Genomic DNA, 18,560 nt, shown 5'->3' with positions numbered 1-18,560 from the left:
ATAACAAATTGCTAGATATGATAGGAAATTATATGAAATGCTACATTTTCTTATATTTAGCAATATCTCAAACAGATTTCTCACATTTTGTCCCACCTCTGGCTATCTGTCACACTGATGTGTAAGGATTTCCAGAGAGCACACAGGGGAACAGAGAATTAGAGACAGAAAGATGATGACAGAGGGGGAGAGAGAGAGAGACAGAGAGAGAGAGACGAGCTGGGTGGGATGGCACCAGGCAGGGGGTATCAGGCTAATTAAAGCAAGCATTTGTCAGAGATTAAGCCTTAAACAGGAAAGGTCATCTGAGCACCAGAGCACACTGTTTCGCTGCTGTGCTCTTAGGGCAGTCTAAACCTTTTCAAGCTAAATGGTAAAGATGCTATTTGCCAGAGATTGGGGGGAGGGTGGGTGGGGGGTGGGAGGGGATCCAGATTCAGATCCAGACCAGTGGTAAGAGTGACACTCGGGGTCATTGGTTCTTCACTGTCCATTACACATGCTGGTCAAACTCGGGAATCGGTGTCATTTAGGGATGAAAAATAAGTGCTCGAGCAAGATCAATAGATGCAGCCGTCTGTACCAACTGTGATTAATTGACTGTCACCAATTAATGACCGGCCTGTTGCAAAGCAATGCAATCTTAGAGGGACAATGGGACTTGTCAGAAAAGGGTATTTCTTTTATTTCAGTCCGTTATTGGTTATTCTAGATTTTGTTTCCCAGTAAGAGATTCATGAAACACCTGACAGATTTACTATGGCACACTAGAAAGTCTCTCTGACAGCACTGTGCATGTCAGGTGCTCTTTGAAGTCATTTGTGATATCGAGGCAAATATGGGCTTGTACTGCAAACACATACACACAGCTTTTTTTAGTTCAATCGGAAACAGTTACTAAAAATATTTGAATATCCTTGTTTGTATATACAACCTGCTCTTTGTCTGTTTAAGACTGCATACATTTAAATAAATTCTCAGCGATAATAAAAAAGTAACATCGAATTATATGACGCACATCGATTCTATTTAGCTCAATGTATTTAACTTAATCTTTTTCATTTTAATTGTATTTACTCTAAACATTCTTATGAAAGCAGTGGTGCTATGAAAAATGAGTGAGAACAAGAGATCCATTTTTTATTCTGTTGAAAACAACCAAACACATAGTGATGCTCTTAAACTGGGATCATGTACAAGCTTTTTTTCCTCCCAGTCAATTCTAATGACATTAGATCCTGAGAAGATGTCCTGGTTTGAGATACAATGAAGCACAGGACATGTTGGTTTAGATATGAGTAATGGCTAAACTGCGTGGGATGTCATCTGAAATATTTGTGGTGGAAATTATGCTAATATTAGATCAGTCTGTAACGTTAATAAATTAGATTGTTTATCTGATATGAAGGCCTGAAAAATATTAGATTGGAATCTTCATCATGGACTTTAAATGAAGAAATGTCATTTTGCAGTGCTTTTTGTGCTGTAGATATCGCTGTCAAAACAAAAAAAAACCAAACAAACAAAAAAATACAGTCCTTAGCTTTAATTTATCAGTTAAAAAACACAATCTGATATCTTTAAGAAAACAAAGTTAAGACATTTCTATTTTAGTTGTTAATGGGAGCACATTGACCTACAGCGACCCAGTTTTTTAAGTTAAACTATTCAGTAAGTCCATATCTGCTTTAGGTTTTGCAAGAACTTCACTGTGTAACTAATATGAAGGAGTTTACTCGAAGAGCAGCTATATTTATAAAATAATTTTAACTCAAATAGAAAGCACCCTTATTCTGCTGTAGATCTGTGAGTGTAATATTTCTGTGTATATTTTTACCGCATGAAACCTCGGAAAGTCTTTTACGACATTTCATTTTTAACGTTTTTCCAGTATAATCTGTGACATGCAAGTCACACCCCAATCTGAGCTTCCCCTCTGGTTTCTTTCTAAACGAGTTAACTTTTGCTCCTGAAAATGCTGTAGCCTGTGTCCGCGGCGTGCATGGATGTGTGTGTGTTGGAAAAGGACATAAAATGATGTGCTTTTCAACTTTCAGTGTCCAGACCTTTAATGTTCACCAACATAAAATCTGTTGAACTGAGTTTTTGTGTGACTTTATATACACAATCATGTAAATCATACACTTTTCTTAAGTTGCTTACAGTAACTAATAATTTTTTTTAACTCAGACTAAACACTAACGCACATAACACATAAATGTTAACTTTGTGAACCCTCTTGATACTTTTAGCTCCACTTATCAATACTTTTATATCAACAACAGAGCAGTGGGGGTTTCTCAGACTGATGAACTCCCAGAGAATTATAACCCAACCTTTAGATCATTGTTTTAGTTTTGATTTTCTTTATGGTCGCTGCTCTCATCATCCCAGCAGCAGTGATTCAGTATTGTAGGCTATATCAGCAATGAACAGCAAAAAGTGTTACCTGCTATCTAGTTGAACAATTTAGACTCAGGAGTTGGTGGAGACTAAACAGAGCAAAAAGGAGTGACAACTGGACTGCTATTCATCAGACGACCACACACAGGACTCTATAATACTATTCCATATCTGAGTTTTTAAACAGACTCTACTCTACTAAAATGTTAAACAGGTAATTAGAAAATTATTTAACAAGGATTTTTTTTGTCTCTGTCAATCACATGATTATCTGTAGCCCAGAATTTTTTTTATTCCTTAATTTCCTTAATATCTGTACAATATGATCATCTAACCTTATAGATGATGAACAGTTTGATTTGACAAACACTGGTGTAACTACAGGCTAACATTTACCAGTGGTGGCAGAAGCAGGCCTATTCAGATATTTGAGTAATCTTCAATTAAGAAACTTACATAAGTATTGCAATCATAAAGAGTTCAGTATTTGCCTCCTATTGCAGTGGAGTAGATGTATAAAGAAAGTACTAGTATCTCAAGTACTTGGGTCTGCGTTTGACCGCATTTCAGTCGATGCACTAAACCTCGCGAAGGTACAGCGCTTTATGGCCTTCTTGGCTTTCCGTAGTTCCAAGACTGAGCGCGCGGTGGAGCGGGTCCTGGTGGGAAGTTTGTATCTCCTCAGAGGAAGTGTGTGTGTTATTGTGCGCGTCGGGTCTGTGTGTTCATTCAAAATATGGCTTTGAACTTTCAGACGTCCACCCTATCTCTGACTCTGCCGATTTCCTGCCAGATATGTCTCGGAAAGGTAACGGTTCAAATCCTTAACGTCCGTCTAACGTTAGAGAAATGTGGTGTGTTTACACGGGCTAAACGGCTGCCTAGTAACCGTCATGGTCGCCTTAACCACCTGAACGCAACACGAGTTTCACGTCGCTGACGACAACTACTTTTATTTGTGTGTTTAATGACGTTTAAGCGCCATATTGCTAATGTTGGCTAATGATCTGCCGCCGTTTTCTCTCTGAGCAGGTCAGGCAGCCGGTCATTTGTGCCAACCACCACGTGTTCTGTTCGTCCTGCATGGAAATGTGGCTGAAGAAAGCTAGCCAGTGTCCCACCTGCAGAGTCCCCATCACGGCAGAGAACCCCTGCAGGGAAATCATCGGTGAGTAGTTGGATACAAACGAGGGGAAACAGACACGAAACAAGAGAGCAGAGGTAAAGTGAGGCGGATTCCTCTCTCTGCACAGTGGAGTCATCATCACATCGGTTGCAGTAAAGTTTAAGTAGCTTTTTAAATCAACCGCTCAATTGCTTTTATCAGAAATACTCAGTTATCGGATTATGGGTGAAATGTTTTTGCTTTTGGCTCAGTGGTTTGGACCACATTGTTCATGGAATATTGTGGACTATTTCGCTGCAGCGTAGTAAGACGAGCTTCAAAGTGAAAAGATGAGGAAAGACAGCCAAGCTTTCATTTGCCACTTTGTGTGTACCCTTGATATGAGGGGAAAATGGCCACAGTTTAAACCTCCATCGACTGAGCCTTTCGAGGATGCCCCATCATGATACTGTCACCTGTTTGCCACTGGAACGTTCCAAACACACGTTTTAAGGGTTTTCCACCGCTTTCCCAGTGTTTTGTTGCCCCTGTCCCAACTTGTTTCAAACATGTTACTTGCATCAAATTCAAAATGAGCATATATGTACAAAAATCATTCAAGTTGAAGAGGCTGAACGTTAAATATTGGGGCAGCTCAGGGTGTTGTTCACCTGTTGAAAGGTGGGTGTTTCGGTCCCTCGTTCTGGCTGCATGCTGAAGTGTCCTTGGGACTTCGGTGAGTGCTTGAATGTATGTGTGAGTGGTTTGAGCATAGAAATATTGTGGAAGGCCTTGAATAGGGAGTGCTGTATTGCTCCTGATGAGCAGGTCGGGTCACCTTGCATAGCAGCCTCTGCCATCAGTGTATGAATGTGTGTGTGTTAATGTGCCAAGGGCTGTTCAGTGCTTTGAGGAGTCAGAAGGCTAGAAAAGTGCTTCACAAATTCAAATCCACTTACCATTTAAATATACTGTCTCTGTACTGTTTCCAGTTGAGTATATGTCAGAAGGAATCAACAGATGGGCGGCACGGTGGTGCAGTCAACAGATGGGCGGCACGGTGGTGCAGTGGTTAGCACTGTCGCCTCATAGCAAGAGGGTTCCAGGTTTGAATCCCGGTCTGGGCCCTTCTATGTGGAGTTTGCATGTTCTCCCTGTGCCTGCGTGGGTTTTCTCCGGGTACTCCGGCTTCTTCCCACAATATCAAAAACATGCACATTAGGTTAATTGGCTACTCTATATTGTCCCCAGGTGTGTGTGTGTAAGAGTGTGTGGTTGTCTGTCTTTGTGTGTTGGTCCTGCGATTGACTGGTGATCAGTCCAGGGTGTAAACCGCCTCTCGCCAGCCGCCTCTTGCTAGTCAGCTGGGATAGGCTCCAGCTCCCCCGTGACCATGATGGATACGCGGTGTAGAAAATGGATGGATGGAATCAACAGATCACATTCTGTTTTATTTATGTTTGACGCGGTGTCTCAGCATTGTTGGCATAGGGCTGTAATATGACTGCTGCACTGCTGCTCAGTCAAAGTTGACTGACTTTAAAACATTAATTAAATAGGTGTTTTGTTGTCAAGTCTGTTTATCTGTTACTGTATGTGTGTGTTTTACAGGTGGCACAAATGAGAGTGATCACGGTGATAGTCCTTCCATGAGGAAATGTCTCAGAAAAACCAGAGGGGAGCTGCTTTTACGGGAGTACGAGGTTATTCACACTATGTCTTTTCAGATGTTTGAAATGTTTTCACAGCAATAACAAGCAGCTTGATGCTTTTCTACAGACTAACAAATTGTCCAGCTTTCAGTCTGCCAAAAAAGAAGAACAGCGTGATCGTGATAATATGGTATTTCTCTTTAACAGGGGGAAATTGAAGGGCTCATCAGAGAGAATGAGGAGCTGAAAGCAAAAAATCAAAGTTTGGAGTCACAACTGAAGACTGCTTTGGATCCCTGCAGCATAAATACAGTGCAAACGGACGACAGAAAAGTTGATCCCTACGTACTGGAAGAGTGGACAAACAAACTGCGAGCTGCCACAGATGTCTGCGATAAAGTAAAGCAGGACATGGACAAGCTTAAGGAGGTATGCAACCTATAATATTTAAGAAATTATCAGTTGTGGCTTCAGTGGGAGATTTAGAGTAAAGTACAAAGCACTGTGTGTGGAGCTAGTAAGAGAATAGTGACTGCCATGATGACTGGCATGTAGTCGTCATTGTAATTCATCATTTCATATTCAATTCAATTTATTGAACATATTTTTATTTATATTTTTTATTGAGGAACAGGGTAAATAAACATGACAGTGCTGGGAATTAACATCAGTAAATAAACATCTTTCAACAGAACTGCCAATTAAAGATGAGAGTAGTTGATGCTTCTGTCTGCATAGGATAAATACAGTGTTAATTTGCTACCTCTGTGGGATAATGTGCAACATATGTGTGTCCTCAGGCAAATAAGGCATTGCGATCTCAAAATGTGGACCTCGTGCAAGAGAATATGAGACTGAAGGCGGAGGTAGCGAGCAGATCGCCTCAGAAGTAAGTGACTTTCCTGGTGTTCATGATGCATAAGTGAGTGCTTCTCGGTGATGTCATGAGCAGAGTTTCCTTTATTAGTTAAAGTCCGACATATTCACATCACATCCGGTCATAACGTCAAGTGAAAATTGAGTGGAAAAAGTCACATGTGTGGCCGGGCTTGGCACAGTGTTGTGTGGAGAGGACCGTGTGCGTTGCTGCAGAGGGACACCTACAGCTAGAAGATAAAAATGCTCATTTATCTCATTTCTGCAAAGATTAGTTACTTAATTGGCGAGTTGATCAAAAGGAAATGAATTGACTGAGGAGTCAGAAGACTAGAAAAGCACTTTACAAATTCAGATCCACTTACCATTTAAATATACTGTCTCTGTACTGTTTCCAGTTGAGTATATGTTAGACGGAGTCAACAGATCACATTCTGTTTTATTTGTGTTTGACAATTTGTTGCTTCTCTTTGTCATTGTGTTGTTGTTTGGACAAAAGTAGCAATCTGACATCACTTTGGATTCTGGGAAACTGTGATGGGCAGTTTTCATAGTTTCTTTGATGTTTTATTAACTAAATGATTTATTGTGGAAAATAACCAGCATATTACTTGCTAATGAAAAACAGTCGTCAGCTGCAGTCCTGTACTCTGGTTAGTGAGTTTATTTGGAGCGAATAAAGCTGCAGTCAAACTCGCGTCAGTAATGCAAGTCTAAAATCTGCATTGCTTTCTGTGTGAACATGTGCACTGTTTGAATTGAATTGAAGGAGAAAGATGGCTGATTGCTGAATCTCATCACCAGGTCGTCAGATAGTAGCACTTTGTGTTGTTGGTGTATGGTCTCTGTGAATAGTTTAAAAAAAAAAAAAAAACAAAACCTAATATTTGACTGTAATTTTTTCCATTTGTCTGGGAGGCTGAAATCTTCCAGAACATGTAGACTGGTACCAAGTGGAAACTCTGGTCATGGATAACTGCAGATGGTTGTAGTTTTATATTTTGGGAGCAAAGAGGTAATTCCATGTTTTGTAATGAGAGTGAATGATGATGCTGCCTATCATGTCTCCTGTACAGTTTGGTTTTCCTTTTCTTTGACAAATCAACAAAGGTTACAAACCAATTTTTAAATTGACACTTAAAAAAGATGAAGTTGAGAGCAATTTATTTATCTCGCTTTATTTTACTTTATTGTCAAATGAGCCATCCTTTATAAAGACCATTTGCTTGGTTAAGCACATGACAAATTTAAAAAAAAATGTCGCCCCTTGTGTCATGACGATCCTTGAACAGTTTAAAGACTAATAAAGAATAATCTGTCCCCAGGTTTGGCCGTTACACAGTTGCAGCACTGGAAGCTAAAATCCAGCAGTATGACCGTGAAGTGGACCACTTGAAGAGGGCTCTGGAGCGCAGCGACCAGTACATTGAGGACCTGGAGTCTCGGGTCAGAGAGCCTGAGAACAGACGTCTTGAAGTGCAGGAAACGTGTGGGAGTAGCAAGGCTGGATCAGAAGCTCTCACACAGCAGCAGAAAATCAGCATGATGATGAGGAGCCTGAGTGACGGCGAGAGGCGGTCGATCTGCAGCAATCCTGAGGCAGAATATCAAACATTTTCCAGAAAACACAGTTTTATGTGCGGGCCATCTGCAGATCACAAGGAGTTTAATAAAAATCTGACTGAGGACCAGAAGAAAGACTTGGAAAATACCTCATCTGACTTTTTACCATCCACGCCGTCCTCTGCCTTCCGGTCCCTGACTCTGAGAAGCCCTGGCATCCGTGAAAAGAAAGTTGCATTTAAACCTGTGTCTTATCTGAGGAGGCTTGATTTTGAAGATTTTCCTAGTCCTGGTGAGACTAGCAGTGCTATGGAGAACCAGTTCAGCAGTCTGAACAAATTCCCCAAAGGCTTGCCTCCAAATACTGACATGGAACCCTCAAAGTCTGTCTTCTGGGGTGGTTGGCAGAGAGCTGAATCTAATGACCCTGGTCCAAGTAAAGAAAGCTCAGTTAAAGGAACCACATGCACTAATCTTGTAAGTGATAAGCCTGATAGTTTCCAGATGTCCAGCGAGGCCTCCATGGATGCAGCTTATCTGGACAAAATCTCAGAGTTGGACTCCATGATGCTGGACGGAGAGAGTTCCAGTAGCAGGGGATCACAGCTCTCCCTGGCTTCCTCCCCTCCCACAGACTTAGACAACACTCTCGTCCCAGAACCACAAACCTGCCCTGATGTCTTGTCAAGCCATGGTGGTAAACCTGTGATCCAGTGTGACCAGCGGGGCCACCTGCTATGTGATACCATGGATGACAAAGAGGCCCCAAAAGACTCTGCAGAGGAACGTTTTGCTGCACTGGGGTCGGGAGGGGAGAGCGGTGCCCGTGTCCCCGGCTGCGCAGGTCACGGACGGCCCTCTCAGACTGATGAACTGTCTTTTGATTTGCTGTTTGATTCACTGGAAGAGAATAAGGCCGCTCCCTGCGAGTCTCTCGGCGGCGCGAGCCAAGACACGGATCACGTAGACCCGTCGTCCTCCTCCGACTGCTTTGGAAAACCTATAAAAACAACAAGAGAGAGACACGCACTGAACATCGGCCAGCCCACTAAGAGAAAGTCTCACAGTCCCTTTAGCACAAGCAGTCCCACAAAACTTTCAAAGCTCATGTGAAAGTTTTAAAAGCTGAATCTGTGCCTTCCTGACGTGGCCGCACACGGCTGGAAACTTGTTGCTTCAGAATAAGTTTGTGAATGTGATGCTCGGGTGTAAATTATTGTCTGTCACTGTCATTTTGTCTGTTGTGATTACTGTATGAATTAAGACAAAATACAACATGTTTGTCAAATAGTTTTTTGTGTAGTCTACTTGTAGGTCGAAGTGGCAGGTCAGTGCTGTTTTTAGGCCAGTCTTTAGTCTGTCTCTGTTGTAATCAGACGGATACATGCTGTTTGCTCTTGGCGCTGAGACATTTTGTCAAAAGTGAATTCATTTTATTATGACACGCAGTAATGAAGACAGGTTAAGGCGGCCATCATGAAAAACTATTTTTGAATTAAAAAAAAAAATTGGAATGTAAAACTGTGTTTGGAAATAAAACAGTAATGCAATGAGAAACTGTATGAAACTTTGTTGTTGTTGTTTTTTTCCCTACATTTTGTTTGTTTTGCAGTGCCTTGGTCCCATAGTGGAGGTCAGTCCTGAGGATTCACATGGACCACAATCCTACCGGCCTAAATTTTGTATTTTTTTCAATACTGTCGTTTCTAGTGGAAGTGGGAAATCATATATTTACAAGACAAAGCTTTCATATTCCTATCTTTTGTGCCACTTATGCAGCTGATTTGCATTAGCCCACATTACACACTAACAATTATTAATTAGCTGCCATTAAAAGAGGAAAAGGCGTCGCCACGCTCGCATTAGAGACCTCACACGCACCGTAATTCCACTGTAGCAGAAAGCACCTTATTTATTATGCAAATTTAACGATATCATGTATATTTCACATACCTCTAATCGCTGCATGAAATTTTAATTGGGTAACCGTTGTGGTTTGAATAAATGAAGTGTTAATTCATTGGGATTAATTAATTTAGGTAAAGACTGTGTACAAGGTTACGGTGGTGTATTAAATCAATTTGTTTAGTGCTCATCTGGCGATGATGGGCTTTAATGGTAAGACGGCGGCCTCATTACCTCTAAGGGTTAAGATGGGAGACATGACAGGACAAACCGTGTAACCTACACATTTAAACATGTGACACTGAGGTGATAAAGACAACAAAATAAATGTATAGCCTAAATTAATATTTTCGTACGGATGCCGTCCCTATAACACTGCTTTCCTGTTATTTGAGACTTGATCTGTCATTAAAGGCGCATGACAGATTGTAATATTTAATACTTGTTACATTTTTTGATAACCCCCCCCGTATAATTTTATATTAAGACAACTTCCTGAAATCAGGTTGTTAAATACCAGCGTTCGGCTGCTAAAACAAACAGCTTCATGTCAGTGGTTTACGGCCTTTAAGTACAGAATAAGGCCTAAAGGCACCGGGAACGGCGAGGCTCTGTGGCTGGATGGAGAGGAGTGAGCCCCTAAAAACGCAGGCGTCTTTTCTCCAGATGTTACTGCCTGCCCTGTGAGCAGTTTTTATCTGTCAGCCTGTTCACTGTTCTGGCAGTTTATGTCTCGCGAGAGCAGCCGAGCACGGGCTTGACGAGATCTGAGGCGCTCAGGTGTAAGAGCCTCTCTCATCCCCAGCAGTGGGAAACAGTAGACAGATAAGTGCGTCTGAGAGACTGCAGGCATCTCTGTGATCTCCGGGCTCAAGGCTGCACTCGGCGCACTACACAGCGAACTACACCGCATCATTACCGGATAGGCTCAGGATCACTGTGTATCTATGACTGTTTTCCAGCTCTTGTAGCCGTCTCCCCCCTTTCTTCCCGTGCACTTTAATTGGAGAAGCTCGCCAAGATGATGTCCATGAACAGCAAACAGCCGCACTTCGCCATGCATCCCTCTTTACCCGAGCACAAGTACACCACTCTGCATTCCAGTTCGGAAGCTATAAGGAGAGCCTGTCTACAAACTCCACAGGTAAATTATTCCCAAAAAACTTCGACTTTGTCCTTTTTTTTCGTGCCTAGGCTGCATGTAGCGCTCAGCGCTTTCTGCGCGTAATAACAAGGGCTGCTCCAAGGCGCATTCAGTCAAGACGCGCACTTAATGTTTTTTTCATGTATTCTACAATCACTCGAAGAATCTTTTTGGAGCGCATGCATGCAAATGCTGACTTTACTGTTTTTGTATTCATTTTTATGACTTCCCGCTTCTAAAGGGATACTCCGGCTGTGTTATGTGCCGCCAAAAGTCACGACATTTATGTTTTTCCTTTTTTTTCTTCTTACATCTCCCTTTCTTTTTCTTCTCCACTTCGCACTCCTCCATCCTCCTTTCCTCTCCCTCCTAATTCCCGCCCTTGCAGCTACAGAGTAACATATTTGCGAGCCTGGATGAGACCCTGCTGGCCCGGGCTGAGGCTTTGGCGGCCGTGGACATCGCCGTGTCCCAGGGCAAGACGCACCCGTTCAAACCCGACGCCACCTACCACACGATGAGCACCGTGCCGTGCTCGTCGACATCTACTGTTCCTCTGGCCCACCACCACCATCACCATCACCACCATCATCACCAGAACCTGGAGCCCCCGGACATCATGGACCACATCAGCTCTCCGTCCCTCGCCCTGATGAGCAGTGCGCACGACGGGACCGGCGGAGGAGGTGGCGGGGGTGGCGGAGGTGGCGGCGGAGGGCTCATCTCCACCTCCTCCCACCCGCACTCTCACATGCACGGCTTGGGTCACCTCTCCCACCAGGCTATGAGCATGAACTCGCCTCTCACCCACCACGGGCTCTTACCGGGCCATCACGGAGGGGGTCAAGGCGGCCCAGGGCTCACTAACACCGGACTCCCCTCCATCAATGACTCGGACACAGACCCAAGGGAGCTGGAGGCTTTCGCGGAGCGCTTCAAGCAGCGGAGGATCAAGCTGGGGGTGACCCAGGCGGACGTGGGCAGCGCTCTGGCTAATCTCAAAATCCCCGGCGTGGGATCACTGAGCCAAAGTACAATTTGTCGATTCGAGTCGTTAACTCTCTCCCATAACAACATGATAGCGCTCAAGCCTATCCTCCAGGCCTGGCTGGAGGAGGCCGAGGGGGCCCAGAGGGAGAAAATGAGCAAACCTGACATTTTCAACGGAGGGGAGAAGAAACGCAAGAGGACCTCGATAGCGGCCCCAGAAAAGAGGTCTTTGGAGGCGTACTTCGCCGTACAGCCTCGACCGTCGTCCGAGAAAATAGCAGCTATAGCTGAAAAGTTGGACCTGAAAAAAAATGTGGTGCGAGTGTGGTTTTGTAACCAAAGACAGAAGCAGAAGAGGTTGAAATTTTCCGCTACTCACTGATGGGCAAGGAAAAAAAAAGTGGTGTGGGGGGGGCTTGACAAAAAAAAAAGTTGTTGTGTGACTGAATCTGGGGACCAAGGGACACTGAGACACCATTTTCAGTCTTTTGTCTCCAGCGATTTTACACGTTGGTGCACAATGGGCTTTAGATACCCATTTTATGAGGCTTCATATATCTTGTTTATTTTTCACGTTATCGGTGAATGTGAAGTATGCAAATAACAGATTACACAAATTTCGCTCAGTTGTTTCGAGGGAAAAGTTTAGCGACGTCGACATTGCCTTTGAAAACATGTGGAAAGAGGTAATTTGCTTGATACTATAGCGAGTTATTTTCTCCGAATAGGCCTATTATTTGAAGTATAGCCATTTACGAATTACCTCATTGATTGTTGAACTGTGTTTTTGGTTTGGTTTTTTTTTGTCGTTGTTGGTATAGAATAATTCATGAATCTGTTCATTCGATCACACGTTCATTTTCTTCTTATTTGGAGGCTGCTATGAACTCAAATTTAGTTGCAAACTTTTATGGCTAACGAAGAGAAAATGTAGGCCTGCATGAAATCCTAATTCACGGGCAGTAATTTAGCCTCTATAGGCTGTCACATCTAGAGATATATTTATTTTCAATTTGCACAAAATACCCTTTAGGTTTATAGATCGGTTATGTCGAAATGGTTTTGTATGTACAGACATCACTTCGCCACTTATCAGAGGTGAGCTCCTGTGTTTTGGAAATAAATTAAAAGGGTCTATTGGCATCACGGTGGAAAAAGTTTTCATACAGATCCAGAGAGAGCCTTTCATCAAAGAGGACAGGGAAAAAAAAAACAAACAAAACAAAACAAAAAGTTTTCTCAAATGTGTTTCAGTTTGCAGTGCAAACAGTCTATGCATTGGAAAAAGAATCCCTGCGTACAGTAGAGCTGTCTACTGATAGATCCTTATTTTGTGGATGGTGTAAGTCACTGTTAAATGCCTGTTTTCACATTAAGGTCACCACGTTGTTTGTCGTGTTAATTGTTACGAAAACGTTGTGTAAGTAATATTTTACTTTGTGCACAAGTATGTTTACAAAACTGCGGCGACATGTGCATCATGGAAAAAATGTCCCACTGTCTCCTTCCCTCTTTCACAACTTCTCCACTCTCCTCTGTTGTCCTCTTACTTTCATTGGTACTCTTCATCCTGTAAGCCAAATTCAACAGGGAGGTGTGTTCCAGCAATCTTCTAATAAATTGAAGAAAGAAAAACTATGTTATTTTTTCCGCCCCAACCTGAGCTGTGATTGGGTCCACACTGAGCGTAATTGTTGGTGTTTTTGACGTAAATATCGGTGTCGCGGTTCAACGCGACGCTGTGGTCACGAAGATCTTCTAATTGAGTTTTTGAAGTCATTTTCGATACGATTTCAAATGACACTTTCATTTTTATCGTGGAGGTTAAAATGTTAATCAATCGAAATAATGTTTGGATGTCCTCAAAGATCGTCTAATTTATGGTGAAGTAAATTTTCATAAGTTGGGAGCATGAAGCCCTGATGTTAACCGTAACAAAGTTAAAGAGATGAAAAAAACACTTTAAAACGGACAATTTCTTTGTTGAATCTTGTTCTTTTACAGCTTTGTGTACATTTATAAATTAATGTAGAAAATATAATAACAATAATAATAATAATAAGGTGTTACTAAAATAGGAAATTCGTATTTGTTTCCAGTATACTGGCAGCAATTGTAACGGAACAGGCTGCAAAATGAAAATTTGCATATGTGCAATTATTGACTAAGATAAATTTATCGTGTCTAACAGTAAACATTAAATAAAGTTTCACAGCAGAGTGAGAATAACTCAGCAGAGACAGACAGAGAGAAGAAGAAGAAACGTTGATTTATTTTAAATGACCACAGTGTGACCTTTACCCTCCTCCAAATATTTCTATTCACAGATTTTATTTATTTATTTATTTTCTGGTGATCTTCACTTTCCGCTGCATTTATAAAAGCGAATTTTTAAATGCAAGTGATGCAATATTAATCGCGATTTGCTGATATAAAATGCAATCTTTTCAGACAGCTTTCGGGGGTTTCAGGGGGGAAGCAGGATGGAGGAAGCCGCTGCTAAACAGCACAGAAAGCTGCTCTTTATTGCTTTTCTTTAGCTTTTGGCTACTTGGACTGAGGAGGGAGCGATTCCTTAACGTGAGTAAAATATTTTTAGTTTGATTTTTTTTATCGTCAGTAGCCACTATGTGTTACATACACACGTTTAGCACAGAAAAGCAATGGTTTTATTTATGGTAAGTTATAGGTCACTGCATCACTTGGTGATGTTGTCACTAAAACTCTGAACTGCCTCGTTGTATTATTTTATTTATTATTTTTTAAAAAAAATAGTGACACACGTTTACGATTACAAGAAAAAAAAATTGTGTCAAAGAAACCCACCATTTTATCGCAGTGCAAACTGGTCTGGAGAAAATGTTTCGGGAAATTAACTTTCATACTTCGCTGGTGTAATTGCAGATTTTGTGATCTTAGTTTATCGCGAATTAACAAATAAATACGAACTTTTTGGCTTGTTCTACGAATTCACACAGGCCAGAATAGTCAATTTACTCCTTAATACAGCAGACATGTGCACGTGCAGGTATATTTATGAACGCGCATGTCTGTGTTATCTATCTATCTATCTAGCACTTTTGTCGTATGAGTTCTACGTTTCCCAATCTGACCGGAACACAACACCACTGGCGCTGCACGCACACTCCACGCGCGGTACCACGCGCGCCACATGGAAATAATTTCAGCACCACGAACAGCTCCGCTGGCGAGCTGAAGAGTAATGCATTATTGAAAGCCTATATCAAACAGCTCTGGGGTGCTGTCTCTCTGCACAAGGGCTCTGGATGAAGTCGGACTGTCTGCCTGCACAATAGCCTCTAATATGTTAATGGCTGTAGGGGATGCCTGAGGTACCGTCCCCAGCTGCCTCGCCTACCATATGTCAGCCCGTTACGACAGAGTCCTCTATTAATCAGGGGGGGATATTTCATCAGTAATTTCACCGATATCATAACCCTTAAAGCTCTATCAATAGCGGGCCTCGGCATCGCCTGATCGTATAGGTATCGTTTTATCCTGAGCATGATAAGGTCTCTTTAAGAAAAATAAGTGCCCCCCCCCCCCCCCCCCCCCCCCCCCGCCCAACAAACACACACACACACACACACACACACACACACACACACAAGCACTCCCCCAATCCTCATCCCATCCCATCCTATGATGCTTTGCGTGTCCTGTTTGGGCCTTATAGCAATGAAAACGACCTTAAATTCCAAATTGGAAAAAAAAAAAAAAATCAACGATACAACAATAACAATAAAAAATATTTTAAAGTGAATTATTATTATTATTATTATTATTATTGCTGTTGTAATATAACAATGTTTGCGACCCTGTCTCGACAGCATTAATCACCTCCTCTCCTTCCTCCTTCTATCCTTGCATAGGCCGCGATGGATTAATCATGGAGCCTACCGAAAGATCTCATAACTTAATTCCTTCAGGCTACTAGTCGGGGGAGTAATTAATCTATACCGTGGATGTAAATAAAAGGAAATTGGATTCCTGACAGACGAGATGAGAGAGACTCTGACACCACGTCGCCAAATAATGATTTCACCACACGTTATGGTAACGTAGGCGCTTAGATTTACGAGCGCACGACTTTTTACTGTGGCTCTGAGCGGAAGGGAGTGGGCCTGCTCTAATCGCAGCTGTTAGGCGCCCAGGTTAAGATGGATTGGATCATTAGAATTACAACACTAGAAGCTAACGTGAAAAGAAAGGGAGAACGCACATATACTGCGTTGGTTCATTTTTTTTTTCTGAATTGGCCTAAGCCTTGTTCTTGTCCTTGTTTTTGACATTGTTCTATTTCTGCAGTATCTTAAAAAAAAGAGAGAGAGACACAGAGAGAGACAGAGAGCTCCCATCGAGGGCTCCGTTGATCTAACAATGCACAGGAAGGTTGGCCTTTGGACGGAAATGTCAAACCGGGGATGTGGATGGGTAGATCCCCCAGATCTGCACTCATTTCCCACTTATATTTGCTCAGTAATCCGCTGTGGCAGCTCTCCACCGCCCGGGACCCGGTTTGAGAGGCGATGCTGTTGACACAGGGGTATATTTCAATCACAGAGGGTTCAGAGTCAGACGAACAACTTATTTGTCTAATAAATCCGTCATTTAGTAAGAAAAATATTTGATCTTGAGGGGCTGACCTCTTGTCATGTAGCTACTGACAGATAAAAAATGGGTATGCATGTTTTACGGATATGCAGGTAGCCTGCATACCAAAAAACACAATTTAGATTCCTATTTGGAGCACAAACATAAACAGATCAAAGTCTGCTGGCACACATCCTCTTACTGTAGCTTTTGTTAACAAAATTATGAGAGTTGGAGGACACCAAAAAGTATAGTTTATAGAGGAGAAATTGAGAATAAAACAATTTGGAGGATGCACTGAAAGCGTGACTTTTAAAATACCGTTTTAAATTAAAATAATTCTTAAGAGATAATGAAGGCTAGAATGAACCGATGCCATTACTTTACTTGGAAACATGTGGTTGTGGTTTTGAGATTAAGATGATTAAAACAGACTAATCTCATCCACACCATCAAGAGTCATCATTTTGCTGTGATTTCACAAATATATTTTCCTTTTACTACGCAACTATTTGTCACACACACACACAGACTGAGGAAGTTGCAAAGTAACAACCAAACCACACACTTTCAATTTGCAAACAAATAAAATGAGGTAACTGCACATGACAGCAGCTTTAATTGGAGTACAATGTCATCCAAATTTCTGAAGGCTGGAGGGCTACTTTATAGGATTTCATTAAAACAGGCCAGTAATTGCAGGGTGCCACTTGAAGTTGTGAAATCAAAACTCTATAAAGTGCTTCTACTGTGATCCAAATTCACCATCTGCGGCAGTTTTCACATTTCCCTTTAACTACTTTTGTATGCAATCCAGAGTGTTGCATGAAACTTTACAATCTTGTTGACCAGAGTCCAATAGACTCTATATAGACAAAAGTACTGGGACACCCTACCATTACACCAACAGGGACTTTTAATGATATTGCATTCTAAACACACATCGACAGCTTTGCAGCTATAACAGCTTCCAATATCCAGTGAAGGCTTTCCAAAAGATTTTGGAGTGTTTCATTCATGCAGCAGAGTTTGTTGTTTTTGTGAGGTCAGGCACTGATGTTCGACAAAAAGGCCTGGCTTGCAATCTCCGTTCCAGTTCATCTCAAAGGTATTCGCAGGGGTTGAGGTCAGGGCTCTGTGTGTTCCAGTCAAGTTCTTCCACACCAAACTCATCCAACCATGTCTTTATGGATCTCTTGCTTTGTGCACTGGGGCACAGTCATGTTGCAATAGAAAAGGGCCTTCAACAAACTGCTGGCACAAAATTGTCCAATTTATTTAGTCCAAAATGTGTTGATATGCTGAAGCATTAAGATTTCCCTTCACTGGAAGTCGGTCCAATCCTTAAAAACAGTCGCATAAAGAAGTGTGTCTGGATACTTTTGTCAATATAATGTGTATTACACAGAAACAAACAAACAAACACACACATCTGAGGCATTGCAAGTGCCTCACAGCCTGAGTGCCACTCTGCAGCTTTGTTTTGATCCCCATGACTTCATCTCACCCTGGCTGATCTTAAGTCAGTCACCATGTACGCGCCAACCAGAGCTGCAAGTAGCAATTTTCATTGCAACTGCTGATTTAATGGATAAAACAAAGCTTCAACCATTAAGAAAGTCTAACGAGAGAAACCTGCTATTGAGTTTGACTTAGTTCAGTACAGCTTATTTGCAACACCTGCATTTGTCCACTTTGGAGCACACAGAAATGAAACAAGCACCAGTGTGTACTGTTAAAAAAGATATACAAGCACTACTTTTAACAGTTTTAAATTCTCAATAATCAGATTATCTCAGGGAGTACACTGCTTTATCACAATCTTGTAGCTGATGTGGAAATTATGGATGAAAATCCAAAGACTCTCCATACAAAGCTGACTATGTTACATATCCCAAGCTGCATTGCCCAAATGTTTGACATCCATACTGATAAAGTGCAAGATTAAGACATCAAAACACTTGTCAGTGTCTGTGCTGGTTCATCATGAAATGTTTCACCTCTTTCAAATAAAAAAAAAAAAAGAGAAAAAAAAGGCTTCATACTGCCACCTAAATGTCACTTTATGCTAAATCTGCCTTACTACCTAAATGTCATTTATTTCCCAAGTCCTGCCTCTTAAGAGCCATGATGGCCCGGGGAAGAGTGCACTTTGAACCCTTGTATTGAACCCATTTCCCAATCGTCATTATCCACACGTGCTACAGACAGAAGCCGTGTAGTAAGGGGGTGTGTGTGTGTGTGTGTGTGTGGGGGGGGAGATTACACATGAATGCCAGTACAAATCCAAGTAAGCTATAGTAGCATT

General features: G+C 41.9%; 2 protein-coding genes across 2 annotated transcripts; both read left to right on the top strand.

The window, feature by feature from the left end:
• Positions 1-3,011: 3,011 nt before the first annotated feature.
• Positions 3,012-9,161, top strand: obi1 (ORC ubiquitin ligase 1). Its single transcript, XM_046391000.1, has 6 exons — positions 3,012-3,211; positions 3,436-3,571; positions 5,120-5,211; positions 5,368-5,589; positions 5,961-6,049; positions 7,362-9,161. The coding sequence occupies exons 1-6, from the start codon at positions 3,140-3,142 to the stop codon at positions 8,710-8,712; spliced, it is 1,962 nt and encodes a 653-aa protein (XP_046246956.1). The 5' UTR covers positions 3,012-3,139; the 3' UTR covers positions 8,713-9,161.
• Positions 9,162-10,121: 960 nt separating this feature from the next.
• pou4f1 (POU class 4 homeobox 1) lies at positions 10,122-13,238 on the top strand. The gene is made up of 2 exons (XM_046391014.1): positions 10,122-10,648; positions 11,037-13,238. The coding sequence occupies exons 1-2, from the start codon at positions 10,526-10,528 to the stop codon at positions 12,018-12,020; spliced, it is 1,107 nt and encodes a 368-aa protein (XP_046246970.1). The 5' UTR covers positions 10,122-10,525; the 3' UTR covers positions 12,021-13,238.
• The last annotated feature ends 5,322 nt before the right edge of the window (positions 13,239-18,560 follow it).

Source organism: Scatophagus argus, chromosome 1 (assembly GCF_020382885.2).
Source record: "Scatophagus argus isolate fScaArg1 chromosome 1, fScaArg1.pri, whole genome shotgun sequence".
NCBI classification, from domain to species: Eukaryota; Metazoa; Chordata; class Actinopteri; family Scatophagidae; genus Scatophagus; species Scatophagus argus.
This window is presented reverse-complemented; position numbering and strand designations above follow the sequence as displayed.

Coding starts and splice junctions, on each gene's coding strand:
- pou4f1 (XM_046391014.1), top strand. CDS start 10,526: ATGATGTCCATGAACAGCAAACAGCCGCACTTCGCCATGCATCCCTCT. Junction 10,649..11,036: donor CCTGTCTACAAACTCCACAG/GTAAATTATTCC, acceptor CCGCCCTTGCAG/CTACAGAGTAACATATTTGC.
- obi1 (XM_046391000.1), top strand. CDS start 3,140: ATGGCTTTGAACTTTCAGACGTCCACCCTATCTCTGACTCTGCCGATT. Junction 5,590..5,960: donor ACATGGACAAGCTTAAGGAG/GTATGCAACCTA, acceptor GTGTGTCCTCAG/GCAAATAAGGCATTGCGATC. Junction 6,050..7,361: donor GCGAGCAGATCGCCTCAGAA/GTAAGTGACTTT, acceptor ATCTGTCCCCAG/GTTTGGCCGTTACACAGTTG.